Source organism: Centroberyx gerrardi, chromosome 1 (genome assembly GCF_048128805.1).
Source record: "Centroberyx gerrardi isolate f3 chromosome 1, fCenGer3.hap1.cur.20231027, whole genome shotgun sequence".
NCBI classification, from domain to species: domain Eukaryota; kingdom Metazoa; phylum Chordata; class Actinopteri; order Beryciformes; family Berycidae; genus Centroberyx; species Centroberyx gerrardi.
The window spans coordinates 13,682,028-13,710,027 of NC_135997.1; the positions used below are offsets into that span (position 1 = coordinate 13,682,028).

Genomic DNA, 28,000 nt, shown 5'->3' on the forward strand with positions numbered 1-28,000 from the left:
CTCCACATCAAATGTCTGAAGTCAACATGCCGGTGGTGATTCCACATTCCATGGGCAGCTAATGTTGGCGGTTGACTGGAAGGAGCGAAAAAGGGAAATGAAAAAAGTTTAATATTTCAAATTGAAATAGTGCTTTAAAGACTTCTCAAGTGCATTCTTGCATTTTTATGATTTTATACTCATCTTCCTTTTTTCTCAGGATTTGGGCACTGACACATCTAGGGATAGTTCAACTAAATAAAGCAAAAAGATTTAAAAGGGAAAGGGGGATCTATGTTCAGCTTGGGTGTTTATATCGTCAATCAGTATAATGAAATGGGAAATTCAATGTGTTTTATTTTTCTGTGGAAAATATTGCATTATGAAGGAGGCACAAAAAGAGTGGCTTGCAATTCACTGTCCTGTCCCGTGATGCTTAATGCAAATATTTAAATGGGGGTTATGGAAATTCCTGGGATGCACCCTGGATTTGACATGTAAAGCAGGGCTATGAAGATTGTTGTTTACACCAACTCCCTCTCTGTCCAACACATCCAACCGTGGGAAGCAAAGGAATAAAGCTATAACTCTAGAATAAGAATCAACTGTGTTGTCCACTGGATTCGGGCATACTTGGGGAGATACTGCAGTTCAAAGGGCAGATTCCTGATCAGCCAAACATAGTTTCTGGATAAGGTAAGCCTTGATAGCCCACCCCTTTATAAAGAAATTTAACCCGGCAGAAATGTTGTGTGTGAGGCTAGTATTTTAATGGAGGGGTGTAGATTGAGCTGTGCAGGAGTAACAGGAGTGTCCTTGGTCGTTTTTTTTTCTGTGAAACGAGAGGCCGATTTTCTATAGCATTGGCATGCTCAAGTAATTATTTTTTTTCTTGCATAAAAAGATTATGCCGAATTCACGAGTGGCCTTTTGTGTCTGCACAAGAAATTTGGTGAAGACAACAAAGAAGTGCTTTGGCTGCGACTTTGGCATAAACAGGGCCCCGTCCTTCTGTGGTAACCACAAACATCCATCCTCAAGGACATTACATGGTGCCTGTTGTCACATACAGGAAGGGAGAAACCATCACAGAAGTCGAGATGGACTATAATCATACTTGTTTCTCATCCTCAGTAGAATACATTAGATACATTAGATACCACATTAGATACCACATATACATTAGATTATGCATATAATCTTAGTCTGAATGATACAGAACTGCACAGACTCGGAAATTAACAGATAAATAAAGCTACTTGTCTCCCTTGTTTATCCCCCTAATCTTTCACATTGTAGATTATTCAAGAATTATTCCAGGTGATAATCTTACCAATAACTTCTTACTCTGCGAACTGAAGAATTTGTGAAGAAACAATGTGGTGGCAAATAACTGAATCCATTTATCAATACACAGCTGACTATCGACAGGGCTGTGTGCAGTGGTTATAGTGGGGGGATGGGTTAGATTTACAGTCTCCTTTACCAGGTAAAGTCTGCTGTTGTGAAATAATGTGACAGAAAATCAGTACAGCTGTGATGGCTCAGCAGTGTTCTCTGCCCCTCTACATTCCTTTCCCAGGAACTTATCCAAAGCCCAAATCAGATGTATGTAGCCTGTGGATGACTCATCCTCAGGAGAATGGGCTGTAAGATGCAGGTAGCCTTGCAAATAAACATTTCACGATTCACAGAGTCTGCTGAAGTACTTTGGTGACTTACATTGTAGTGGTTAGCACTGGGCATATTTGACATACAAATACAGCGTTTTTCTTTAGTTTTTTTTTCTCAGTCAGTATAGTAGTATAGTAATACATGTAATATATATCAGATATATGTGTATTATATATGTCAGTATAGTTATGTCTATAGGCACAAAGAGAGTAAAATAACCCCACATTTTCATCCAAAGATTAGTGTAAAATCTTGTATACCAAAAATAATGAAATTTAAATGTTAAAGGGAACGAGACTCCACATCAATTCAAGACGTTTCTGGTCATTTTGTGTGTTGAAACAGCACATTTCTCTATCATTACAGCAATTTCCACAGAGACAGGGTTTAGGAAGAAAGAAATTCCTGCTATTATACAGTGCATGAATCTGTGCACATTGACTTTTGCCACAGCTTCCAGAAAACACTGCACACTGAGTCAATTGGTGACTCCACCTTTTTTAGGATGGTTAGGAGAGGGAGGGACATTCAAATGATTTTTCCCAGTAATCTTTCACACCTGTTCCTTAAAACTAATGAACTCTTATTCGCTCCTCATTCAGTAAGATGGGCAACACATAATGGTGGCATCCTGTTCTTTTGTCTTTTTATCTTTTTATTATAAAGTTCATCATCTATGGAGGGAACAGGAAGATCTGCCATCGATGAGGCCGATATCAGAGCTATGTCTGATTGTATTTTAAAATCAAACATTCATTTCATTCAAACCTAGTTAAAAGTGCCATGTGTTGCACTTTAATGTCCATAAACCATTACATGATTACATTACATCATTAGTATAATTACTGCTAACAAATGAGACCATCGCCAAGAAGATTCGTGGGAAATCTGCAGAATTGTTTTATGGCACAAAACAGGAAGAAAGCCACTGTTCTTGTAGCGCGAACAGCACAGTTCCTTATCTATCAATCTATTGATTATTTATCAATTATCAGCTCTTATCTGTCTTCTTGCTCGTCAAAACAAGGACAGGAATGTGGTCTTAATTTTGAGAAACACCAGCACTCTTTGAGAAACAATGCTACTGACGTGAGATAGAGGCTACTAATCTTCTCGACCACGGTCTCATTTATTTATGGTAATTATACCAAGGTATCACAATTAATTTGACAAGGATATATTGATGTTTAAAAATGCTAAACGTAGTACCTTTAATAACCATCAAAACTAGGAATAGCCACCACCTCTACCTCATCCACATGTGCCAGTCATTCAGTGCGTCTTGGCCCGCTGCCCACCCACTCTCTACTTACTGCTGTCCCCCTGTACTTGTCTTTGTGTTGCTTTTTGACTTGCACCTTTTAGACTAAATTAATGCACTGAAAAATATATTAGATTATCTATAGATGTACTGCCAGCTCCTGAGTCAACGGCTCAACAAGCCACCTTTGAAATGAGCACTATCCTTTACTTTGTCACCAGATATTTGTCATGAAGCTTATTTGCATAAATGCCTTGCATACTTCCTCCACACCTTTCTAAAGTGAATCTTTAGATTTTAAGGTTTTGAATGAGACATCTTGTGATTTGGCACCGGAAAATACAAAAAATGGAGTATATTTTCACAGATATTTTCAATTGCAAGACATTTTGTCAATGGCATTCTAATAAATTTGCTTTTTCCTTTAATGTAAAACATGCTAAAAGTTTACATATCTGAACTAAAGACTTAGTTAGTTAATTTACTTAGTTAAGAAGATGTCCATATGAAAGGGAGGAGTCTTAAAGCTGTCTTCTGTCACGGGCATTTTTGAACGCTGCAGAGTGTCACCCCTCATGTTTTGATGATGTCATTATTTGATCTAATTTAACTCTACACCGTCCTTTATGAGACTAGTTAGGCTTCATGTTGCGCTGCTGCTGTTTCTGGTTTGGGAAGAATTATTATTAGAGAAGGTTTGAGCAGCAACGTATGGATTGTGCGTCACTTTGTGTTGCAGCAGCTTTCCATAATCTGCTTTGGTTATACAGAATTAACCACTTGACATCACTTATTAATTACTGCAATCACTCTCCTTGGGACTACATCAGGAACTTTACCTTAGCTAGTTGTGTCTGCATTGTGTGGAGGTGCAATTTTTAATGGCGGGCTGACATTTATCTACATCTGCAAGATCTCACTAGAGAGTGGGAGATTGTGAAAACATTCTTGTATATTTCATTTTCTTTTCTTTTTTGCTTGGACGGATATAGCTCTCCAATGATAAAAAACAATATCCAGCTTATATCTGCAAGTTAGTGAGACACCCACACTCATTTGCAGTGAAAGGCAAATGACCCTGGTGATGAGTCATTGCATTCACTCAGAGACTTGCTTTTTTCAACACGTTGAAATCTGTTAAGGCAGAGCGGAGCAGTGGTTCTCGCCAATGTGCCTCTGAGTGAGCTCAGGTGTGCCTTGACGTTTTGCTCAAACGTGAAGAAAAAAAAAAAAAAAAGTCTAACAAAAATAGCACATTAACGTCATTAAAATCCAGTGAACTCAGTCTATGATTTCCCATACCCCTCCCCCCCCCCCACACAACACCCCCCCCACACACACACACACAATTAAAAAGGCCTCCCTTCTCTTCTGTGATCATACTAGGCTTTATATGACATTTCCAACCAATCAATAATTAGGTGTGCCTCGGAGTGTTGTGTCTTGGGTAAGTGTGCTCTGATACTTGAGAATCACAAGAATAGAGATTGGTGGAAAGGACAACTGTGCTCCAGTAAGCGGCTTAATATTGTTGTGATAACGATGATGATGGTGACAATGGCAACGGTGGTTGTATTCATTTCATTTTGTAAGTGCAGCATCTTCAGCTTCAGCAAAAAAAAAAAAAAAATCCATCGTGAACACTCCATTACACTTGACATTTTGCTTTTCTTTGCTTTTCTCAACCAACCAATCTTCAATAAAACTCCAAAAACAAATACATTATTATTCTGTGGTGCACATCACAAAGTGTACATAAATCATGAGTCTTATCACACACAATGTAACGTCTCAATACATAATTTATAAGCACCTGAAATACTTTCAGTCAATTCCAAATAGATTTTGTTATTTATGATCGCAACAGTTTATAAAAACACATTTATTAAAGATATATTACAGGAAAAATAACTTAAAGAAAACACTGAAATAAAATGAAAAAAAATTTACTATGACAATAACATGCTACAGCAACAGGATACAGTACAGCTGGGATAAAACAAATCAGACGGGCAAAAGAAAATATTAAAATAGCTAAATAATGCATTAAATATTCACAAGTTGCAATATTTCACAGAGGAAAGTGCAGCAGCAGTGGCTGAACACATCATACACACAATTTCTCTTAGGATGTCAGTGCAGCATGTGATAGTTTGTACTTGTTTGGTCAAGGTCCAAACAGAAGATGATAATTTGGCTGATGGGACAGCAGAGGCATATGGGATTCAGGGGAATGGGACTGGGCGTGTGTGTGCGTGTGTGTAATTATGAGTTGGGTGGGGGGGGGGGGAGGGGGGGGGGCTTGGCGGGAAGAGGCTTTTTTTTGTTGTTGTTTTTTTTTAGCTTGACATGCCGAAACCTTCAAGGTGATAGATTTATATCGCAGAGATGTAAAAGATGCAGATGACAGATGTTTAAAGAATTGGAAAACCAAAACGGACCCCAGATTCCCTGAGGCAATAGTGAAACATGTCCAGTCTGTCTGACCACAGTTTGTACAGGGCTCTTTGCTAAAAACCTGAAAGAACCTGAGACTCATTTTTGGGCATTAGGCCTGAGGGCTGCAAGTGTTATCTGGCTGCATCAAGTTTACTTTGTTTAAGAAAAGAAAGAATAGTGGAGTGTATGGGGGAGGGAGTGTAACGGGAGTCTTTAACAGGGAGTAAAAGGGACTGAAAGGATTTTGATCCAGTGATATTATATATCTGTCCTGGTCAGGCCAGACAAAAGCACACAGCAAACCACCAGAGAGCAAAGCATGTCATCTGAATAGTATGTCTTCTTTGCAGTGTTGTACATCCAAAGGCTTTGTGTCCCTGAATTTGGCTGGTAGAATGCACAAAGGAGGCAGTTTGTTCGCCCCTGACAAGTGTGCTTTTATTTGCAGCGGCCCTTTGATGTATAGAGAAACTTTGGCTGGGATATCCCTCGCAGACAAATGCATGAGAAATCCCACTCCTTTATATTATCCTTAACAATTCCCTCACCATTCACTGCAGAGCTTTTATTCCCTTTAAGACCTTTACTTTAAACTTTGTGCCTACTGTCTGTCTTTCAACTGTAATGGGGAATCTTGTTTGACTTTATTGTACAGGGTGGATTTTTGGCTGGAGTTGGGGGCATGTTGTTGGTTAGCGCTGTAACAACAGAGTGCAAGTTCAGAGATGAAAAAGCACACCACCTTTCCAAGCCTTGATGTGTTATTGCTCACCACACCAAATTGAACTTGCCTCATTCAAAAATGATGTTCATTGTCTGCACCATTTTGATGTGCTGTAGATGTAAACATAGCAAGTAGAGATACGTGTAAAAATGTGTAAAGAGTAATTGTTCCTTCGTTTCATTATTGCTAGAGGGGCTTTCATTCAGCTTTGTTGTAATTATGAATCTATTCCAGATTTGTTTTATTGTCATACAATAGATACAGTAATTCACGCATCATAATTCAACATAATTAACTTCTCTCAGGCCCCAAACTGCTTCTCCCATAGCACAGAGCCAGGCTAGAATCACAAGTTTTGGGGGCAAAGATGGACTGCGTATTAGGATTTTAGAATTGTTTTAACTAATCAGCCTCGAGTGTGAAAATGTGAAAATACTCTAAATGCTTTTTTTAAGCAGCAAGAGTTGTTCCTAACTGGCGGATTTAGCAGTAATGTCTGAGAGTAATGGATATTTCACCCCTTTCAAATTTTGTCAGAATCTCATGTTCAAAGCACCGGAGCAGTAAAATGGCTCCGAAGACCTGGGACAATTTTGTGGTGATATCAAGGTGTTTTTCTTGTCCTAACCAGAATCCTTCCCGAAAATGGGAGAGTCTGAGAGGTTTACGACTTGTGAACAGTAATGAGGAGGTTGTAGTAAGTAAGGTCTGCTAGGTCAAGTGTTTGAAGGGGTTGCTTTCCAAAAAAACATGATCTCATTACCGATATTTCAAAAGTATCTAAAATCTTCCTTTTTTGTAACTTAAGTTCTTTAATTAACTAATAACTTCAATAATAATTCATAGTGAGTTTTACATCCCTGCTGTAGATCATTTTGTCGGAGTTGGTGTCGCACTTCAAATGGTGGATATCTCATTTTTGAATTAAACACATTGTCTTATGCTTGCTGTGCAGCGTGTCAGCTTTAATTTGAGGGTAACTACAGAGACTTTCAGTGTATACAGCAAAAGGCTGGGGGAGTGGTAGCAGGCCGGGGGAGAGAAGGTTACACACACTCACATCTGGGAGCTTCCCAGTGCTACCACAGTCTTGTCATGTTGGCTGCTGAGCAGTTGGGGCTTCAGTGCCTCAATCCAAGGCTTTGGCGGTCGTTGTCCAGGGATTCAAACTGCCAACTTCCCAATCACAAGCCTCTGACTTGCAGGCCGCCCGCTTTTTATATCAGATGAACAGTGAAAGAACTACAGCCGTTGACCCATCCACTTCAGGGTACCAAAAGTACTTAAGCTGATAAAGATTATATTCATCACATAGTCATTTTTAGTATGTGGCCAAAAATAGGGCATTTACATAAAAACATTTTCATAAGCCAAGTGTGTCTTTTTTAAAGCCAAGTATCGGTAATATCAGTTTAGTCGGGTTTCTGACCCTGTCCGGCTGTACAGTTTTTTGGCTTATATTGAGTTTTACAATAAGGCATTTACAATCGTCAAACATATTGGGAAGTTACAGGATCATGCCAAACTGTTCTTACTGCACTTACTGCAGCGTTTGTGATAAGAAAGTCTACATTTTGTTGTCCTTGTTTGTTTTGAAGATGTTTTGGGGGCATTTTCGCCTTTATTAGATAGTTGAGAGTGGAGAGGGACAGGAGGATGACATACGACTGCAGTCAAACCGCCCCTTTCTTGTCCTTGTTTTAAGAAGGGACACATTTTGAAAGACATCCAGTTCAGAAATCCATGGCAGAGTAAACACCCATCCGCTGTTACAGTCCACCTCGGTAGTGTCAGATTTGATTTTCTCTATCGTCACTGAAAATGAATGATATCCGAACTTGCTGTCTACCATCTACCTTCCCACTATGGACAGACCATTACTGTGCAATAACTTCTGGAAGTCTGCAACCCATAAAAATCACCAGTTTCATGTCAGTGTCTCTACAAAGTTTTTTTTTTTAACTATACTTGGCTAGCTTGGCTTCTAAATTCCTTGCAGGCAGCATGGAGTACATGGCGGACTGAATGATTATTAATAAACAATGTAGATTGTTAAGACAGATATGAATAAATGTAATTGTTTCTCCTTATTTCCCCATAGAGTTCAGCAGGAAAACTGGGAAGGAGACACAATCATTAAATTTAAACATCTTTGTCAATGTGCGTTACATATATGTAGTGCATTGAAGGTCAATCTCTCACACTTGTGTTGTGTAATATTTGGCTAATCATAAAGGGCTACCATTTGCAGAGTTGCCGTGCATGCAAAATTTCAGGTCACTACCACTGGGAACCAATAATGCCTTTGGCTAAGCAACAAGATGCAAATACATCTATTCAAATTAGTACTACTCCATACACAATCAAGCTTACACAAACACACACATACAATCCCAACTCAGTGCGCCACATTGCTGAATTAAAATACAACACATTCATTTCAATCTTATTTAAAGTCTCAGTCCTGGGGCAATATTTGATCTGAGACCAGTTTTGCGTTGTCATGGGCAATTCTAATTAAAATTGCGGTGTGTTCACTTTCCTTGTTGCCTAAAAAGCAAAACTGATCTAAGGCTTGTTTAGCTTTTAAGTCATAGGCAATTTAAATCCAAATTTCTGTGTTTACTTTCCTTGTTGCCTAGTTTGGCAACCTCTCAGTCCAGCGGCGGGCCCAGATAACCCACCTCACCCAGCCAGTCATAAAGCTAATGGGAGACAGGCAGCATCCTCCACTCCAGGCTGTCTTTGAGCAGACGAAGGTTAGTCAGGCTTAGGAGATCAATGCACTTATGTGTCACACCCAGAAAACCAGATTTTTCCCTCAGGCACTGAAGAAAGAGTTTGCATGGTCACCTAGTGTTCACCTGGTGTGCAGCATTCATTTAGTTTTTTTTTACAAAACAGCTAAAAAACTTTCACCCTCTTTTATGCATTTCTACTTTAAATTATATGTGGAGAGTGAAAGGTGGTAGGGAGAAGAGAGATGATATACAACAAAGGTAGCGAGCCAGACATGAACCCTCATTGTCACATGCAGGTCACTTTCGCCTGCTAAGCCACTGAGGCAATCCAAATATCATTCATCCTGACACTGTCCATCACACTATATGCAGAACATTGAAATTAGCACAAAGGCAGCACCCATCTTCAACATGAAGTTTGGTGGCAGTAGGGTGATTATTTACCACTGCTTTCCTTTCTAAGGGCCTGAACTTTGAGTCAGAGACTGAGGCCTTAATTAATTTCTCACTCTGCAGCAATACTATGAAGCTGAATGACGTGTAAATACTGACTGACAGACGCACAGCATGAAGCACATTGTCAAGAGTGGAGCAGTATTAAGCTATTTTGATTGTACATAAATCAAAGCTTTGGCCACAACATTATGAGAGACTAATCAACCTTTATGAGACGTATTTTGATCAAATATATTACTGTTACAGGAGATTTTATAACTTGCTTCATGATCAAATATCATCTTGATTAAAAAAAGACAAAAATATGACATAACACCACAAGTGTTGCTACTGCATAAAGAGAAGATGAATGTGTCATAGAGGCATTTTTTTGGTCTAATATTTATTTTTACAAACTGTATTTGACTGGTGTCTTGAATCCTACTGGTAAACAGAAGGTTCATGAAGCAGTTTGATTTACTGGTGTCTAATTGGAGTGTTTGTTGTTTTCTGCCCGCTTTTGTTTGTCCCGGAGCCCAACTTCCTGTAGATACAAGCACATACTGTGAGGTAGGGGAGATACACTGGGATCTGACAGTAAGAGATAACCTGCCATCAGCGGGCCTGCTATTTTTAACAGCAGGTACTAGTAACACATGACGTGGGGCTCTTGTTATCAATATTTATGGAACAAAGATTGAGACAGAGTAATGATACACAGTCCCTACTGGATCCATCCTCCCTTAATAGTTGTCATTACAGGGAGGGAAGGAAAGTGCTGATAGACTCAAAATTTTAGGCTGGCACTCTACATTTTAGTAATGATTCCAGAGACCAGACAGGGCCCAAATGTAATTAGCAGACGTAAACAGGGAAGTATGATGACCTCAAAACATGTCACAGGTGCTACACAAACAGTCCCGAAGAATTACAGTGTTAAAATGCCTTAACAATACTTTTTTTTCATGTGATGTAAAAACAAATTTCAGTTTGTGCATCGTGATTTGATACGGTGAAGCTGGTGTTCAGTTTCAGGCTTTCATAAGCATATTGTAGTCAACAGTATTTCAGCTGCATGCACTCCTCAAGAAAGGTTAAATTAGATCACACAAGATCACGTCTTGGAGGCAGGTTACTGCTTTGAATGCATTTATTGTGTAAAAGTAAACAGTTTTACAAACCACAGGGCAATGACAACAAGTGGTGCTGATACATTCGATAAATAATAGTGCGTATTTTCCTGCCATTGCACTTACATTGTAAAAACATACATCTTCTGGCAATTGTGTTACTCACATACCTGGTGACTCTCAGGGCTATACCATTTTCAGTGTTTACAAACCAGAAAGGATCAGCAATGGTGCAGATTCATCTCCATATTTCTCCCATGGCACAGCCTGTTGGCTGCAGATTCACATAACATTCCCTCTGCCAAAATATATTCTATTCAAACACTTAAAAGTTCCAAGAGCGAGCTCAAAAGAGGTGAAGTATCTGGCAGACCATAGAGCAAAATGCCATGCAGTCATATGCAGCCCAGGGGATGAAGTGATCGATCTGTGACCTCGGACTCAGCCATAAGATATTGTGGTGCAGAGTGCGGGGGAGGGCATGGATAGTGGAAAAGGGGCGAGCATGAGTCAGTAACAGAGTCTGTGAAAGCTGTGGGAGCAGAGGAAGCGTTAACAACATCACAAGTAGAAGGAGCAAGTCAAGTTACCACGTCATGAGGCGAAGGACTGAGAGTAGGATGATGGTAGGAGACTGAGAGGTGATGGGAAACATACATTCTAATCATCCAATCATGTGATGTAATAATTGTTCATCCACAGCGTGTCGTCCACACCAGGCTGACATGTGTTACCTCTCTCCTGCCTTTACGTCACCGCCTTTTGTTGAGCAGCCTACAGTGAGTAGCCACTGTGCTCAGAGCCTGCATGTGGAAAACTAGGTATGACTCTAGTAGTCGACTAGGTACGACTCACTTATCGCCACTATGATGCATGCAAAAGTACTACTTGGCAAACAAAGTTGATTCTAATTTTGTCTGACTGTGTCATCTTGCGTCTTTGAGACAGGAATGTACTGACACATCCACAAAGATTGCAGGGAGAAAGTTTTGGTCATGCTATGATACAGTACACTCCCTCCCACTCATATAGATATAGTATAGGCTATATATATACATATATATATATATAAAGAAGCAAGATGACAGAGGACAAAAATAGATTCAAAGTAATACTTTTGGATGTATCAATATGGCAATATTGACAACACATTTCTTTGTATATACACATAAAGACAGTTGTTGATTGAATTTTCAGATACCTTGCTTTAACAGTGTGTGCATGTTGAAAAAGGTTCTTTGGGGGCTTAAGCCTATAATTCGAGGGCAGAGGCGGAAGGTAACAGTGTATGCTACACTAGCAGGTCTAAATGGCATCAAGTTACCTAAAGCACTTTGATGAGGAGGTTTTGTTTGTGAAACAAGTCCAAGGATTTGTCAGATTGGTCCTATAGTTTCTTGCGGACGCACGTGATCAAGTTCAAAAACGCGCCCATCCACGCAGTGTATTTCCATAAAGTATAAGTAATTTATACCATTAGAATGACACTTCTTTTACAACTCCCAAGAAAGTTGGAATGCTGGCACAGAGTCAGGCAAATATCACCTATTACTCATGTTACTTACTAGTACATTTGTGGCACACATGCAAGCACAGCGCTTCGTCACTGCATAACAATCAGATGGCAGACTGTTGGCAGTGCAACTGATGGAATTTTACTGAAAACAGATTTCGCCTTTGAACTTGGGATATTCCAGATTGAAAAGTAGCATTTCCGACTCAAAACGCTTAGGTCGTTTTTATGAGTGTAAGCTTTGGCTAATTACGCCTCTTGAAGACGTGGATTAACTTTTGATTTCTATTATATCTATTTGAAAACGAAGCACTTAACAGAATTTGACAATGTAAGTATGAGACTGTTTCGACCACAAAGCGAGGGGTTTCTTTTAAGCAGCAACAAGTTCCTCAAGAACTTGACAGACAGACAGAGGGGCGCAATGAATGTGATATTTGTTATCTAAAGCAACCTGGCTGTGCACCATCTCGATGGAAAAAAAAATCTAAATGATAAGTTGTGCGTATGCGTAATAGGCCTATGGCCCTTCGCCAAAGAGGGAGTTAGCAGTCTATAACACAAACACGTGAATATGGATATGTCTCAGAAGTTTTAGCTCTCGGTCATTATACTCTATGCGGATTTAAAGATTTAAGTCAGTGAATGGGCGATCAGTCAGGAACTAGTATCCCCCATAAACTTGGATTGCCGTCGCTTATTTCAATCACGTAAGACCCCTAATGGCGTTGTCCGGGCGAGGGTATTGCGTATATCTGTACAAGCTTTTCTGAAAATCGAGGCTTGTTGATATTTGTCCTTACTGTAGAGCCACCAAGGTGTAGCCTAAGAGAGTTTAAGCACGCCGATATTGCAAAGGGTTATTAGATTCATAAGTCAGCGAAGTGGTGGGCGATCTACTGAGCACAGCAGAAGTTCTCATATGATGACTTCAAACAAGACACATTACCTACCAGCATCTGTTGGAGTGAGTGGATATTAAGACACTTCTATCTCCAGGACAGCGTAGGGGAAAATGGTAAGTAGCATGGAAACACCAGCATATAGGAGATGATTACCAGTAAATAGTCGTGCTTGCTATTTAGTCTGGGAACGCATAGCTGGAAGGGTTGGACTCATTGGCTACTTGAGAAACTCAGTATAGAGACCCATGTCTGATGAGGCTGATGTTGACAAAGCTTGTGTAAAAAAAAGATTGTGTGGCATTTCTCGGCTCAGGATATGCCGGTACAGTGAGAGAGGTAAGGCTATGGGGAAAAAATGTTACATTCTCTCTGCGCGCAATGTGTGGATGTGGTGTGCTGTCTTGGAGGGTTGTGTATTGGCAACGAGGGCTATATTTTATGCATGTATGTATGTTTTTTGAGTGCGGTGCCCATGAAAAAAAAAGCAACATGTGCCACTTACCTGTGACACTTACCGTATACATGACATTAAGAACAATAGGGCAACAATAGCAGCTTTGCCAGTTGTAATTTGGCGTGACAGCGGAGCCTTTGAGGCGACTATAAGGAGATTTGACCGGCGTTTGTGATATAGGTGCTGTTTTCTGAAGGAAATGTCCGACCAACATGTGATCAAATATTAACAGGACTGGCTTGGCAAGGGAAAAAAAATACACGTGACAAGACGCGGGGAAGCAGCAGAGTAAAAGCAGTTTCAAGTGGGCACTCAACAAAACTATAGATATTTTTTGCCCCCTTATAGTTACCCTGGCTGTGTTATGCTTTCAGCACGTTGGACAGAGGCACCGGAGTCGTGCATGGACTAAAACACCGAGTGGACGCCAACTCTCTCTCTCTTTTGCCAACCCCCTTTGCCAAACCTGGGATTGTTTTTTCAACTTTTGGTAAGCTTATTCTGAGGGGAGCCTGTGGTCTATAAACGGAAAACGGGATAAAAAAAAAATCAAAAGAAAAGCGCTTGCCAATAAAAGAGCTTGTGCTTTAAGATGTGTTTTGCGCCAGCTTTGTAGAGCATGGTGAAAGTTGAAATGTTAGGGCGTCTGGTCTGTACATGCCACATTCTCGGTACCAATAAGCCCCCACACTGCGTTAAACTTTGGGACATGCAAGTCTTGGTCGTGGAGATCTAACCACGCACGTAGTGGTTATCAGCCCTTGTAAAGGTAAGAGCACAATCCATTGTTTTCATGTCACTCTTTGTTCCTGTCGTCTTTACGGCTTGTGGGTTTTTGTAAAATGAACTTCGACTTAACTACAGCATGCACCCTTCGCCTGGCAGTGTGTTAATTGTAAGGCAACAGTGACCGAAATAACTCTGAAATGAAATCTGATCCAATCCAGGTGACCGATATCTCGCAGACTGCCACAATCAATTTTTTAAATGAACTTATCTTTTTTTCTAAATGTTGTTGCGTGCACCTACATAGAATTGCCTACATAGCGTACAGATTGAGACGTGTAGCGGGGGAAAAAGCTTTTTAAAGCGCTTTTCGGAGTTTGCAAACACCTACTGCCTACTGCAACATAATTTGCGTAATCGTTGCGTTGTGCCTAATCATGCTCCCAATATGGGACTTAAGGCGCTGCAGTGATCCTTCTAGCCTGCACGAATTTCACTAGTGATGCTGGTGCATATCGTCAATTTGTCTGAAAAACCTCTATCTTTCCTCTATCTATCTATCTATCTATCTATCTATCTATCTATCTATCTATCTATCTATGCTTATTTCCGTTGTTTGGTCTGCTGCATACATGTTTTGTCTTGATATCAAAACCTGCTTTATTCCACTCTGGATTTTGTTATCGACCAAAAATAGCCCTACTCTTACCCCCCTCCACCCACCCCCCCACCCCCCCGTCATCGCCATCAAATCACTTGTGTTTTTACTACGACCGCTCCACGGTTTCATTCATAAGGTGCTTTTCACTTCACCTGCTACCCTACCCCCTCTTTTGTCCATGCACCGCGCTATGTAGACCTGTCAGACACAACTACGGAATGAATTTAGGAAACAGATATATTAATTCTTAATCATTTCGACTCCCATAATTTGCAGGGATGCCCATGTGGGACCCCCTTACAGTATGCAAATTGTTATATTATTCTGTGTAAAATTACAATAAAGATAGGCGTGGTCAAAGTGCTTCTATTGACAGATGTTATGGCTGAATGTGATGGAGAGAGATAAGATGGCTTGATATGCAATTGTTCGGAAGGCATCGATTTTTTTTTTCTTTTGTTTTGTTTTTTTTAGGACACAGAAAATCAAGCATGTTAAGGCTGTAAGATTTAGATGATCGCCACACTAAACTGATCCGGGATGGTGTTTTTCGTTGTTTATTTCCCCGCTTTCCTGAAGGACTTCTAAAATCCGTCTCGCACCAATGCAGAAGCGGTGGATATTGTCTATTTCCCCTCTCTCTCTCAAGCTCCCTCTCCCTCTCTCTCTCTCTCTCTCTCTCTCTCTGTCGTCTTTTTCCTCTGGTCAAAGATTTAAGATTTCTGATCCAGGACGAAGCAATTGCATGGCAAAACAACTGCAAGAACAGAGAAAAGCCCCAACGCCCACTGGCAGCCCTGTTTTAATCAAGACGCTTCCTGGGGGGGGGGGGGGGGTGCAGGGTGCATTTCTAATAATTATTCCAACTGAACCTATCCGACAAATTTCTAATTGCGTTTGAATTATGACTTCTCCACTGCCGCTATATGTTTCGGTTATTTTAGTCTTAAACCCAGAAACATATTTTGATCCAACACTGTGATGTGAGCAGATCGGATTCTCCACATCATTGCCTATTACTCCTCATTTTATTTGATTGCAGAACCAAAATAGGTCATATTACTATAACTATATATTAAACACGACATTCATAGAGACTCTGATGTCCCTATAATGAAGGTTGCGTCGCACCTGTAATAGCCACATTTAAAAAGATATTCCTATGGCAATAACGTTTATTGTACGTCCCCTGGTAAATACATCCAATTATAATCTAGCAATAATTTATTTAACGAATCGATCGGGGTTTTTTAGTGGATATAAGATTCGTAAAAATGTGACACTTAAGGATTCCTTGGCCTTTTATACACAGACGCCATAGGGAAATAGGATTTTTTGTTTTATTTCTAACATCTTTTTCGGCTATATTTTGTATATATATTTTCTTTCTTTCAGATTACATCTTTTCTAGCAATGTAGCAGTATTTTTTTTTTCTACTGAGACGTGGGATTATGGTGTGGGCGTGGGCGTGTTGGGTGGAGGAGGAGGGATGAGCGGAGGCGGGTTAGGAGGGGTCTGTGGGGTGGCACGACACACTTTGTATGTATGAAGGTTTTTTTATAGCACTTTTCTGCAATGTACGTCAGCGGATCAGTCCATAAATGGGGCTGTGTGCGTGTGTGTGTGTGTGTGTGTGTGTGTGTGCGTCTGTGTGTGTTATCTTTACCGAGAATCTCCCTTCTCTCTCTCTCTCTCTCTCTCTCTCTCTCTCTCTCTCTCTCTCTCTCTCTGCACTCTTAGCGCTGCAGAGTTGGGGTGGGCGTCAATAACAAACCTGATGGTAGGTTTCATTGCAAATAAGATGAAATGCTTTCGGTTATCACTTGACCAAAAAAAAAAAAAAAATGCATTCTTCAACAAAGAAAAAAAAAAAAAAAAAAGATGATTCATACGGCTAAGGTGTTTATATTCCTCATGTAAAATGTTGGCCTTGTATGTCTCGTTTTGCGTTCCGACCAATTCATGGACTTTGGGGACTAAAAGGATCTGGCGAAATCTGGTTTTCATTTTAGGAGGTTTAGCTTTATCGTTTTTTTAAATAAAAGGAATTTAAAAACAACTCGATGTCGGATTGTGGGTGTCCAGTTGTCACGTTTTCATTCCCGAAATGTATTGTTGGTTAATTAGAAGAGGTTTTGCCTATTTATCCATTCCTGAAAGCTTATGTCTAATTGCTATATTATAAAGAATAGCCTATAGATTAGTCTGGGCTCGCGGACCACGAATAGGCAGACTTACCGATATATTAACTAAAAGGTCTATAGGACGAGAATTAATCATCTTAATCATTATGAAAATTTACATCGCCGTCGTCGTCGCTATCATCATCATCACCATCATCCTCATCATCTTCATCACCAGCACCTCCATCCAATTAACAGTCTTGTTTAAACAAGTTGTCAGGAGGTGACGCGTTGAATGTTATTACGAAGCTTAATTTCCAATTATTCCTAGCAACTCTATGGTTTTTAGTGGCATGATTGTGATTTTATAATGTTAAAACCCCCATGGCAAGTTATCCATAGATCCCTGTTGTACAGATATTGATTGTAAAGACGCCTGTGTGTCAGACCACTGCGGGACAATGATTCATAATATTGTGTGTGGGGAAATGTTGGGTTTTCGATCATGTCGGCGAACTAGCAACGCGTGGCTCTCAATATATTAACATGCATCACTGAATTTAGGCAACTTTGCGAATTTAAAAAAATGTTTTATATTCTCTGAACATCTGATAGGCTAAAAAGGGAATGCAGGGTTGGACTCTACATGAGGATGAGTTAGATGGGAGAGGGTTAACTTGATGATTGATTCCCATCCTTGTTGGGTTTTTGTATTTTTATAGGTTTAGAGTTATGCCTGTAATGATCTGTGTCCTTTCCTTGGTGAGGAAAATGTGCTTTTGAAGAGATGCTTGCCTGTTAGAGTTTGTCCTATTATATCTGGTAGAACATATTTGATTACTGAGTACTGTAGAGGCATATTCAAATCATTGATTTTGTTTTTCTACAACCTCAGCCTCTGGAGGGATGGTCATCCTGTGTGTTGGTAAATGGAAAAAAAAAAATGCCTGCCTTTGAGTGGGAAACCTTGGAGCTTTACAGCAAACATCTGAGTATTTTCAAGTAATTTTGTGGTGTGATTTGTGTGTTTTCATTCAGCGGTGACCCATGCAAAGGTTATTGATGCTGTTAGGGTGGTGGATGGAGGGTGGTGGATGGAGGGGGGTGGGGGGGAGAGAGAGAGAGAGAGAGACACTTAATATGGAGTGATTTGCAGTCTATGCCATGAGAGATAATGTGTATCAGGAGCTGGAAATAGGGAATGTATGAAGGAGAAGACTTGCCTGTTGTGTCTGCCTGATGCTTTAGTTAAAGGTTATTGTCGTCACAGGAGGGATGATATTAGCTCCTCGCACCAGCATTGATTAGGCCTATAGAGTTTACCTGTATACGAGTCTGCAGGCTTTTCAACAGTCTCCAACCCACCTTGCTGTGTTTAGTCATTCGGTCTCGTAAAGAATGCAGCCTATTCTTACTGGACGTGGTTTTTCTGAAAAGGAATACTTTTTCCGTTCCCATTTTTCTTCCCTGTGCAAGTGACATTTCACAAAATGTAATTTGCTCCATCTTACACAGTTTCTCCTCCACGAGACATCTGAAGGAGGCATAATTCGACTTGTTAAGGGAAGTTTTTGGCAGTACAGATCTGTCAGCCTTGCACTGCAGTTGGCAACAGAAGCCTCGAAAGGTTATACAAGTATGTGGCGTTGTCAGTTCTTCTGGTTGTTTCTTCTATCTATAGCTCAAATAAGCAGAGGTTGTGACCAAGGAGATGCTAGGGGAGAAGTATTATTGCTTATCATGCATGTTTAGCCTTGAATGGGGTAAAACCTGTGCCATTTTCCCCCCAAAACACATCCAGATAAAATGTTTCATTCCAATACATATGACAGCCTAATTTCATTAAATGGCGTAGTATTTGAGAAACAGCCTCTACCCCAATTCAAATGACATTAATGTCTTGCCACAGTTTTCAGAAATACTGGCTGATTCCTTCGTTAAATGGTCATTGTTGTGTCTCTCAGTGTGACCCCCCCATCAGATGGGCCTACAACATCCAAAGACTGTTCATAAAACCTTTTAGTTTTCAATTATCAGACATTTTCTTCGTTTCATTCAGACATTTCACTCCTTACACAAGCCTCAGAGGCACGCAAGCCAAAGCTACCTCAACACTACACTTGATACGCCACCTTCAATTGTGCTGTATTTGCAGAAATGAGAGAGACCGTGTTGTTGTTTCTGCTCTTCTAATGAGATGCCAAGTGATTTATTTATGAATTACTTGGTTGGAACAGCCCCCTTGTGCAGTGTGCATTTTTTTTTTCTTTTCGGAGTCATGTCGCTCAGTGATTGCTGATGCAACTCTTTGTCATCCAGAGTTTGCCCTCACCTCCTGTGAGCCTTCGGGGAGGGCTATATTCATCTTGGCGTGTCCCCGGGTGTGTTGGAGGTGGGAGTGACTCATTGAGCAGGTGTGAGCATCCACTCCCATACTGCTACATGCCAAACAAGAGCTCTCCAACTCATAAGCTCGTGCAGAGAAGAATCATGATGGCAATATAGCAAACACATCACAATAAATCTTTGCATTGGACGAGGTCCAAGGCACAAGGATAATGAGCTGCTATTTCCCCATTATGCTAGGCCTTGTATTCATCTGAGGTGGAGTTTCAAAACTTACATCACCACCCATTGAGAGGTTGCGGTTGTAGCAACGTCTTTATCTGAATTCTAATATATAAAAGGAATTCATCTATTTTGTCCCTGATAAGGGAACCTGGAGTATCAAAAACCATGGCAGCTTCATTTATTTGTGTACGTTTGTGTATAGTCTACCCATTTATTTAGTTGAAATTCAGTTTAATTTAAAACCAAGAAAAAACATGATTGTTTTAGACAAGACAATATCTTATTTATCACAATGCCTTGTTTGCATTCAAATGTTTTTACAGTCTGACAAGTGTTAACACCACTTAGGTCTTACAAAACTATTAGCCTACTCTATGCTGATATTTAGGGATCTATATTTCTTTGATGATGTGCTTTTCTTCGGACGTATAGAAGAAGAGCAGTGGAAATTACACTGCAGAGATGTTCACATGTTAATACAAGAACATGTGAACTTCTAGTCTAAAATCAGTGACGTCGAAAATAGATTAAAGAAAAGACTCCTACAACCTAAATAGGATAAATGTTGGGGTAAAGAAAAAAAAAACTGTCCACACACGTAGGCTCTAGTCCTAAATACATGCTCTTTTTGAGGCTTATTCTCCCAGTGAATTAGCCTATTCAGTGTATGCAGACCTGAACAAGAAATGTACATGTTTGTTGTCCTTGATCGCTTCATTTTACACAATTATCTCTCGATTACACGCAACGTATCGCGTCTTGGGTGCCACAAGACTGCGCGCTGTTACGCAAAAGCTTCCAAAACCGCCGTCTCCTTGGCCCACGTCTGTGCAATACGGAAGAGGAGAGACGCTGTGTGCTTGTGCTTTAATGCCAGACATTTGATGTGGATGGAGGCTTTAACTGTATGCGGACAAAGACGCGCATGCCGTGTCTAAATGCATATTGAAAGAGCATTAATAGTTCCACCTCGGGGCTGTTTTAACGGGAGTTTGGTGGCGACCAGTCAGCCAGCGGCAGGTCACATGTTGCAGCGTCATTGTGTAGTAAAGTTACTGTAGTTGCAAAGGCTCGTTTCAGCTCCAGAGGTCTCCCATCCTGTGGTGCTGCTGCGGCGTACAGCATGCAACAACTTCTGTTTCAGGCGATCTCCAAAGGATCCGTGCAGCCATGGGAGTCCATTACCTCATCCATGCAATTTCCACCATCAATAATTTAATCTATTTGCTCCAAAGCTGAAGAGATATCCTGAAGCTGTCGGGAGAGTACAGAGGAAAATATCGCTTAAGTAATTACTCAGGGAGTTGTCCAAAACATCCCAGATGACACTGTCCTGTTGAATGGTCTGTTTTACGACTGGGCAGTAAAAGGTATGTTTTTTTTTTTTTTTTTTTTTGGGATAGACTTGTTTAATCACTTTCGCTTTGTTTGATGCCGTTTGAGAGAAAGAAGGGGGGGGGGGGATCTAAAAGTAGACCGATCAAGTTGGGTTATCCTGCAAACGCTCAGACAGCGCCGCAGCCCGAGAGGGGATATGTGTAACCTTATCCTCCCGTTCATTAATAAAAAACGGAGTTATTATGTTGATTAGGTTTCCAATAGAGCCCGAGCAAGGCTTCAGTAGATGTAATCTCGCAAAAAAGAGTGTTGTTTTTATGATTATAATAAGCTACGTGCCTGGTTATTATCTCGTAACTAAAGTGGGAACAATTCAGTGTGCCTAGCCTATATATACATTGCAATCAGCCACTGCGGCCCATTTTTTTGTCACCTTTAGCGCCTAATTTATAGCATAATAAAATGTAGAGGGGATTAAAATGCTCTTAAATGTAGGTCTAAGCTTTTGCTCACCTAAGATCGGCCCCACCTCCATCGTAAACAAACAAAATCCAGACCATTTTCTTTTAGGAGGAAAAAAAAGTTTGATGAACTCATTAAGACTTTATGGGAAACTTGAGACCTAAACGCCCAGCTATGTCTGCCTACCTACAGTGTTGCTCTACTTCATAGTCTAGTCTACTTGTACTGAATAACTTCAAATTAAAAGGCCTGAATGAACATGGATTAAAAACGAGGTCCTATCCATTTGTGAAAATATAATGTTCAACATCATCTCAGAGGGTCTCATCACGAGGAAAGGTTACATCGCTTAGGTTTGATGTTGGTGTAATGTTGAATGGAGGAATTTATTTCCCAAAAGCTACAATTTAAGACTATAATTGTTGTCAAAGTTGGACCAAAATAGGCTAAAACTGAACATTGTGTTGTTTACACTTAACGCACCACTAGGTTTGGCCAACTTCGTTTTGTCTATCTATCTATCTATCTATCTATCTATCTATTTATCTATCTATCTATCTATCTATCTATCTATCTATCTATCTATCTATCGTGTTACACAGAGGGAGGGAAAGAGAGAGAGAGAGAGAGAGAGAGAGAGACAGAGGGAGGGAGGGGGAGGGAGAGCGAGCGTCTTCAACATTTCACGGTCTCACACGCCATCTAGCGTTTGAGTTTGGGAACTGCACACCGTCTTTAATTTGGAAGTAGGTCCATTGGTGTAATTGCAGTCCAATTACTGGTGTCAGTGCGTGAAATGCATTATTCTTAGGGTATGGTGATTCATGTGTTGCAGGGTGGGATCACTTTAATGCAGGCTACCTGAGAACTGTGGGCTGAAAGAGAGGGAGTGTGTGTGTGTGTGTGTGTGTGTGGTTTCTTTCTTTTTTTTTAACAACATTGATAATTGTTTATTGGCTGTATGAAACCCTAGGAGCTGTGGCACCGAGGAAATCAAATTTTGAGTACATTCATACTGATAAACCAGAGTAACATGTTTTGTAGAAATAAGGATGGGAATGTAGTCCCAAATGAGTGACAATTAAGATGTTTTGATTGTATGTGGCCTATTCACTCATTTGTCAGTGTGGGAGGAAAACAACTCATTTAGACAGCGTAGATCACCCAGCAACCACTTTAATGTCTGGCTTTATGTAGCAATGGCCAGGGTTGGCCTGGAAGCCAACTAATCCCTTAGTAATGCTCATCCATTTCTAAATGTGGTCTGAGACTGTGTCAGATTGGAAACAGATCTCTCAAAAACAAGCTTGCACATGTGTCAGCCATTACTGCAGACAACTCTAATTGCTTTTTTAAGTACTGCATTGTGGCACACAAGGGGTCTTCTTGTAAGAAAATGTAATATCATGTGCTGCATGTTTCAGAATCATACTCGCTCTGTCGGTTTTTTACAGCTGAACATTTGGCATTGTGTGCTATACACATTGAACGTGACAAAACCTGTTACTTGTTAAAAAAAAACTCGAGCCAACATGGTTCTTGAAGATTTGACAAAAGAGGGATGCCCACAAGGGAGCAGTGGGAGAAATGGAGAACAAATGTTGCTATAGGCCATGCATTTCTATTTAAATTTAGTGTGCAATTTTCCCTCTTTCATCTTTCCTGTATGATGTTTATTTTCTCTTCTAACAGTTCCTGAAATATAGTCCTCTAGTGAAGACAAACTATAGTAAAGACAAAACCATAAAACGTGCTGACATTTGCACAGAGGTTGGGAACATTAGTGAATGTGTAATAATACTATAGCTATGCTGGTCCTTTCATGCTTTAGAGAAACTTTTCAGCATCTGTCAAAGGAGGCATTTATCACTATAATCCCCACCTGGCACAAAGAATAAATGCGAGGGTAAGTTACATATCCCAGCCGTGCAACCTTGCTCTCAAAACAGTTTAACAGGTGTTCATCTAGAGAGGTAAAAGCTAAGTACGAGAGTCCACACACTCACCTGCTCCAATGCGCTTATTGTTCTTGGTGTTTCAAGCTATAGGCGCTTTGTCATGAATAAAGGCGTGTTTGAGCAGTGGTTAGTGTGGGCTCTATTTTCCTCCATGTTTTAGCTTAGTACCCAGCTTTGAATGGCCGGCATTTTGATCAAAAGCAAGTACCAATGAAGTACTGCCATCATACTTTCATGGCAGTATGTTCAATGAGATACTTTGAGTATATTTTAAACATTCCACCAAGTGTTGTTCCTGTCATGCCGTCTTATTCATGTTCATCGGCTTTAATGTTAGGTTGAACAGATGTGCTTTTTTTTTTATTAACTGTGAAATCCAGTAGGGCACAAAGCACAGAGGATGTTCTTAACACTGAATGTATAAAACGAGAGGAAACCAATCAGTCATCACATTTTGTTTCTAGTAGATGGAACTCAGAGATTCTGAGCTAGTCCCACAGCAATTAAATGATTCATTGGCTTTATCGCATTTTAACAGGATGTTGATTGAGAGCATAAGCCATATTGATTGTCCTGATGGAAACAGGAAATCAAAGAGATAGAAATAAAATCATTTGTTGTTCCCGGTGTGAGGATACCCAGAGGAATGGCATGCAATTGCACACTGATGAGTGGCATTACCCCCAACAACCTCCTCCCCTCCATTCTCTCCCCTATGGAGACCTGGGAGAGACGTCATCTGTGGTTGTTATGCTGCGAAATGACGCTGGCACTCTCTCCACCCCCTGCTACTGCAATATTACCCCTGTGGTCTGTTAGGGAAGATGCAGCACTTCGTCTGCACCATTTCCAGCATGAAGTTTGACGCCTTACAATAATCAGCCCTCACCCTTGATTTCCGTAATCTGGGAGTGGAACCATTTGCGTGTGATGCTGATAATAACATCACGGCAAATGCATCATGACACATAACGCTCGTGACTGGCCTTGATCCTGCAAACCTACATGAGTTCTTTTGCTTGGGAGGGCTGGGAGGGTGCGCACAAATACTTGTTGTTGATAACATCTTTACCGTTCCAAGGCACCTATTCCATATCGGTTAATTGGCTTGATTTTACATATTTATCAGGCTTGAATTAACAGTGTATAAGTGGATAATCAGCTCCTTATTCTTGGCTTTATCTTCAATGTTGGTTTAGTTGGTGAGAGGAAAAATACCCCCATCCCCCTGCAAACACATACAACCCAACCCAACCCCTCCCCATGCCCTCCCCCTAACACACACTCTCACACTCTGGAGGAGCACGTCACTGAGCTCGGGGACTGAGTGGCTCATTAAGAAGAAGGATGTGATATTCTGAATAGAGACTGTGAGACTCCCAGCACGTCTATTTATAGACGCGATATCTCTGTGGCAGTCACCATGGCGTTGGTTAATTGCAGCCACGGCCCCAGACACCAATTAAGAATGAAACAAATGCTTTTTAGGTGGGGTTCGCTCCTCCCTTCTGCAAAGGTCCTTCTGTCCATCCGGCTTGGAAGGAGAGTGTATTTGCTCGGTGTGTATTCCTGTATCAGGTTGGGACACAAAAAAAAGACGGCATGCAGAGTGCAGTCAAAGCCTTGGCCAGGCTATTTTTAAATGTCCCCCTCTGGAAGGCGAGATCTAGATTTCTTTTCATTATGGTTGCTTTTGTATCTCTGGCTGTTGGATGTCCACCAATGCATTGATTTGCTGTGAATCTTAGAGCTTCTCAAAAGGTAAGGGATGCATTTGTGCGCAGGCGATAAGCTGGTTAAGGATGTATGTATTTCGGCTACGTCTGGCTCCGTGTGACTTTCTTCCCCTGCAGTGCTTGCTTGCGTGAGCTGCTCTTCGGAGGCTTGAGATTGGTGCTTTAGAGTGTGGGGAGGATGACACATCTTTCTGACTGTCATTCAGCTCCTCACGACATCCTGTTCGTTCCTTCTGCAACGCTCTCACCATCCACCTGCCAAAAAAAAACTCCGTCCCTCAATAAATCCTGCTTCCCGTTCATGACTAAAAAGGTTTAGTATCAGCCCTGCCTTACATCACAGACCAGTGTAAGTTTTTAAAATAACGTGGCAACGTGCAGTAAACTTACACCACATTACACAGTCAGTCAATTCTGCCCACTTTCCAATTTGGTTCACTGTGACAAATGAGAATGTTTACAATGCCAGAAATGAATTAAATAAGAGGACGATAACATTTGAAAAGAAGAGTTCTCAACCAGATTAGAGCCAAGTTGGAAGTGCCCCGAATGTTGTTTAGTTGACAGTGATGCTCTTGTTAGTGGAGTAATGCCATAGTGAAAACAGTACATTAGCTATATGAAAGCCTATTGCCTCTTCAAACAATATTTTTACTTTCCAAATTTTGTCAATTCACTATTAATTTGATAGTCTCACTATATAGGTTAGAGCTCAAAATACATCCATTATTTGCCACCTTGCAACTATATTAGAAATATATGACATATCTAGCAATTCAGATAAGTATATGATCTGAAAAGCATTCCTATTTTAAGACAATGATAATCCATCATGTCCACTACATTCAAGAAGTGGGTGGCGCCCATTGTAAAATGACAAGACATGTTTCTGAAGATTAGGATTAGGATTAGACTGAATATTTTTTTTTTTTTATTATTATAAAATGTAATATTCATTCTGCTTTTTAAGCTGTCTTTTAGGTCTTTTTTTTTTATATAGAGAGAGTTTTTCTTTCTGACTTATTTGTTTACTATCAGAGAGGCAATGAGTAAGAGTGGGGCTGTGAGGGATGATGAGTTTGGTACAAATCCTTGTATTGCTTTGAAAATATGTTGTACAATATTACACAGAAGTTGAACAGCCTATAAATCATAGGGAACCTCTTAGGATGTAATGATATCTATCTGCATCACCAGCCTCTGATGCTCAGCACAGCTTTTGTGCATGACTGCCAACAAATAAAAATCTAGGCCAAAGCTTATATAGGAACAGAATGATAACAGGCCGTAAACTAATGGAAAATATTTGATGATACACACAATTAATGCCAACATAATTTGAAGTAATATTTAGGTGATGATTCCAAAGGCATAGAAGCTTAAAATAAAATAGGCTTAAAATAGGCTCAGATTCACTTGTGCTGCTGGCTCTCTTTTTGGCTTGAAAAGAAAGAGGAGAGAATGTAAATAATAGGAGAGGCTGACATGGTGCATTATGGATCAAGAATAAGCTAACCTATTTGAAAATGCTCTTTGACTAACTACCTTGCCCTCTCTCCCCTTCCTCTTGTTTTCTGTCTGTCTTTCTCTATCCAGTTCCACCAGGTTAGAAGAGTGATGACCATCCTGTTCCTTACTATGGTTATTTCATACTTCAGTTGCATGAGAGCTGCGCCTCTGAGAGACGCCCCGGGCATGCGGGGCCACCGGACGGAAGGCTACTTGGGCGCTGCTGCGACGGCCGCACGAGGCCACGGGACTCCACAGAGTGGTGGCGGGCCAGGCCAGCGCGGGGCGTTGCCCTCACTTACAGACACGTTTGAGCAAGTGATAGAGGAGCTGCTGGAGGTGGAAGGAGAGGCGGCACAACTGGGACAGGGGGCTGATAAGAGCCAGGGAGGTGGGGGCCCGTCCTCTGTGGTCGCCGGAGAGACGAAGGATGTCGACCTGTACGAGTCACGGGTGATGATCAGCAACCAAGTGCCTTTGGAGCCGCCGTTGCTCTTTCTTCTGGAGGAATACAAAAACTATCTGGATGCCGCTAATATGTCCATGAGGGTGCGGCGACACTCCGATCCCTCACGGCGCGGAGAGCTCAGTGTGTGTGACAGTATTAGCCAGTGGGTGACAGCTGTGGATAAAAAGACGGCAATAGACATGTCTGGGCAGACAGTTACCGTCATGGAAAAGGTCCCTGTCCCCAATGGCCAACTGAAGCAATACTTTTATGAGACCAAATGCAACCCCATGGGGTACACAAAGGAGGGCTGCCGAGGAATAGACAAGCGGCATTATAATTCCCAATGCAGGACAACCCAGTCCTATGTGCGAGCGCTTACCATGGATAGCAAAAAGAAGATTGGCTGGCGGTTTATAAGGATAGACACTTCATGTGTATGCACATTGACCATTAAAAGAGGGAGATAGTGTATAAAATGTATAGATTTTATTGAAGAGTTTAAAAAAGAGAATAAAGAGAAAATATCTATTTGTATATATACATAACAGGGTAAATTATTCCGTCAAATGAAAATTTTATGGACTGCATGTAAAAAAAGATGAAGTTTATACAGTAAAAGTGATACTACAGTCTATTTATTGAACATATTCATGACCTTGTAAACAATTAAAAAAAATCTGATCAGTCATTTGCGCCCAGTTTAAATTACTATATCACATTCCTCAAGACATTGTGATTTGTTTACGTTGCCAAGAATTAGAAAATGAAGGAACAAACAGGCAAGGAAGGAGAGAGGACAGTTCCATCTTCAAAAGCTTGCATGCTGCTTCAATTGTGAATTGAGAAATTCTCCACTTACAAAAAAGGATATGATGCCGACCAAAACATTCCGTTTACATACTCCGCAGAAAAACGATTTTCCTCTCAAGTAATTTATCTGTTTACTGTTCTAAACTTCTCAAGGTAATGTTGGAATTACATACTATGTCAAGGTGCTGTTGTCAAAGCTTTGCTGTTTATTTTTTTATCCCCACCAGAGGACAAGATATATAAAAAATATATATATATATATATATAAAATTTATTCATTGACATGTTTCTGGGTTAATATTATTCATTTTGTATGTTGTGAAGTTGTTTGCAATATTAAACTGAAATATTTGAAGAAATAAAAATGACTATAGGCAACTGAAAAACAAAACCAATGTC

The 28,000-nt window shown here is 40.5% G+C and overlaps 1 protein-coding gene across 1 annotated transcript; it reads left to right on the forward strand.

Moving 5' to 3' along the window:
- The first annotated feature begins 531 nt into the window (after positions 1-531).
- Positions 532-27,889, forward strand: bdnf (brain-derived neurotrophic factor). Its single transcript, XM_071917202.1, has 2 exons — positions 532-675; positions 26,428-27,889. The coding sequence occupies exon 2, from the start codon at positions 26,449-26,451 to the stop codon at positions 27,256-27,258; it is 810 nt and encodes a 269-aa protein (XP_071773303.1). The 5' UTR covers positions 532-675; positions 26,428-26,448; the 3' UTR covers positions 27,259-27,889.
- The last annotated feature ends 111 nt before the right edge of the window (positions 27,890-28,000 follow it).

Coding starts and splice junctions, on each gene's coding strand:
- bdnf (XM_071917202.1), top strand. CDS start 26,449: ATGACCATCCTGTTCCTTACTATGGTTATTTCATACTTCAGTTGCATG.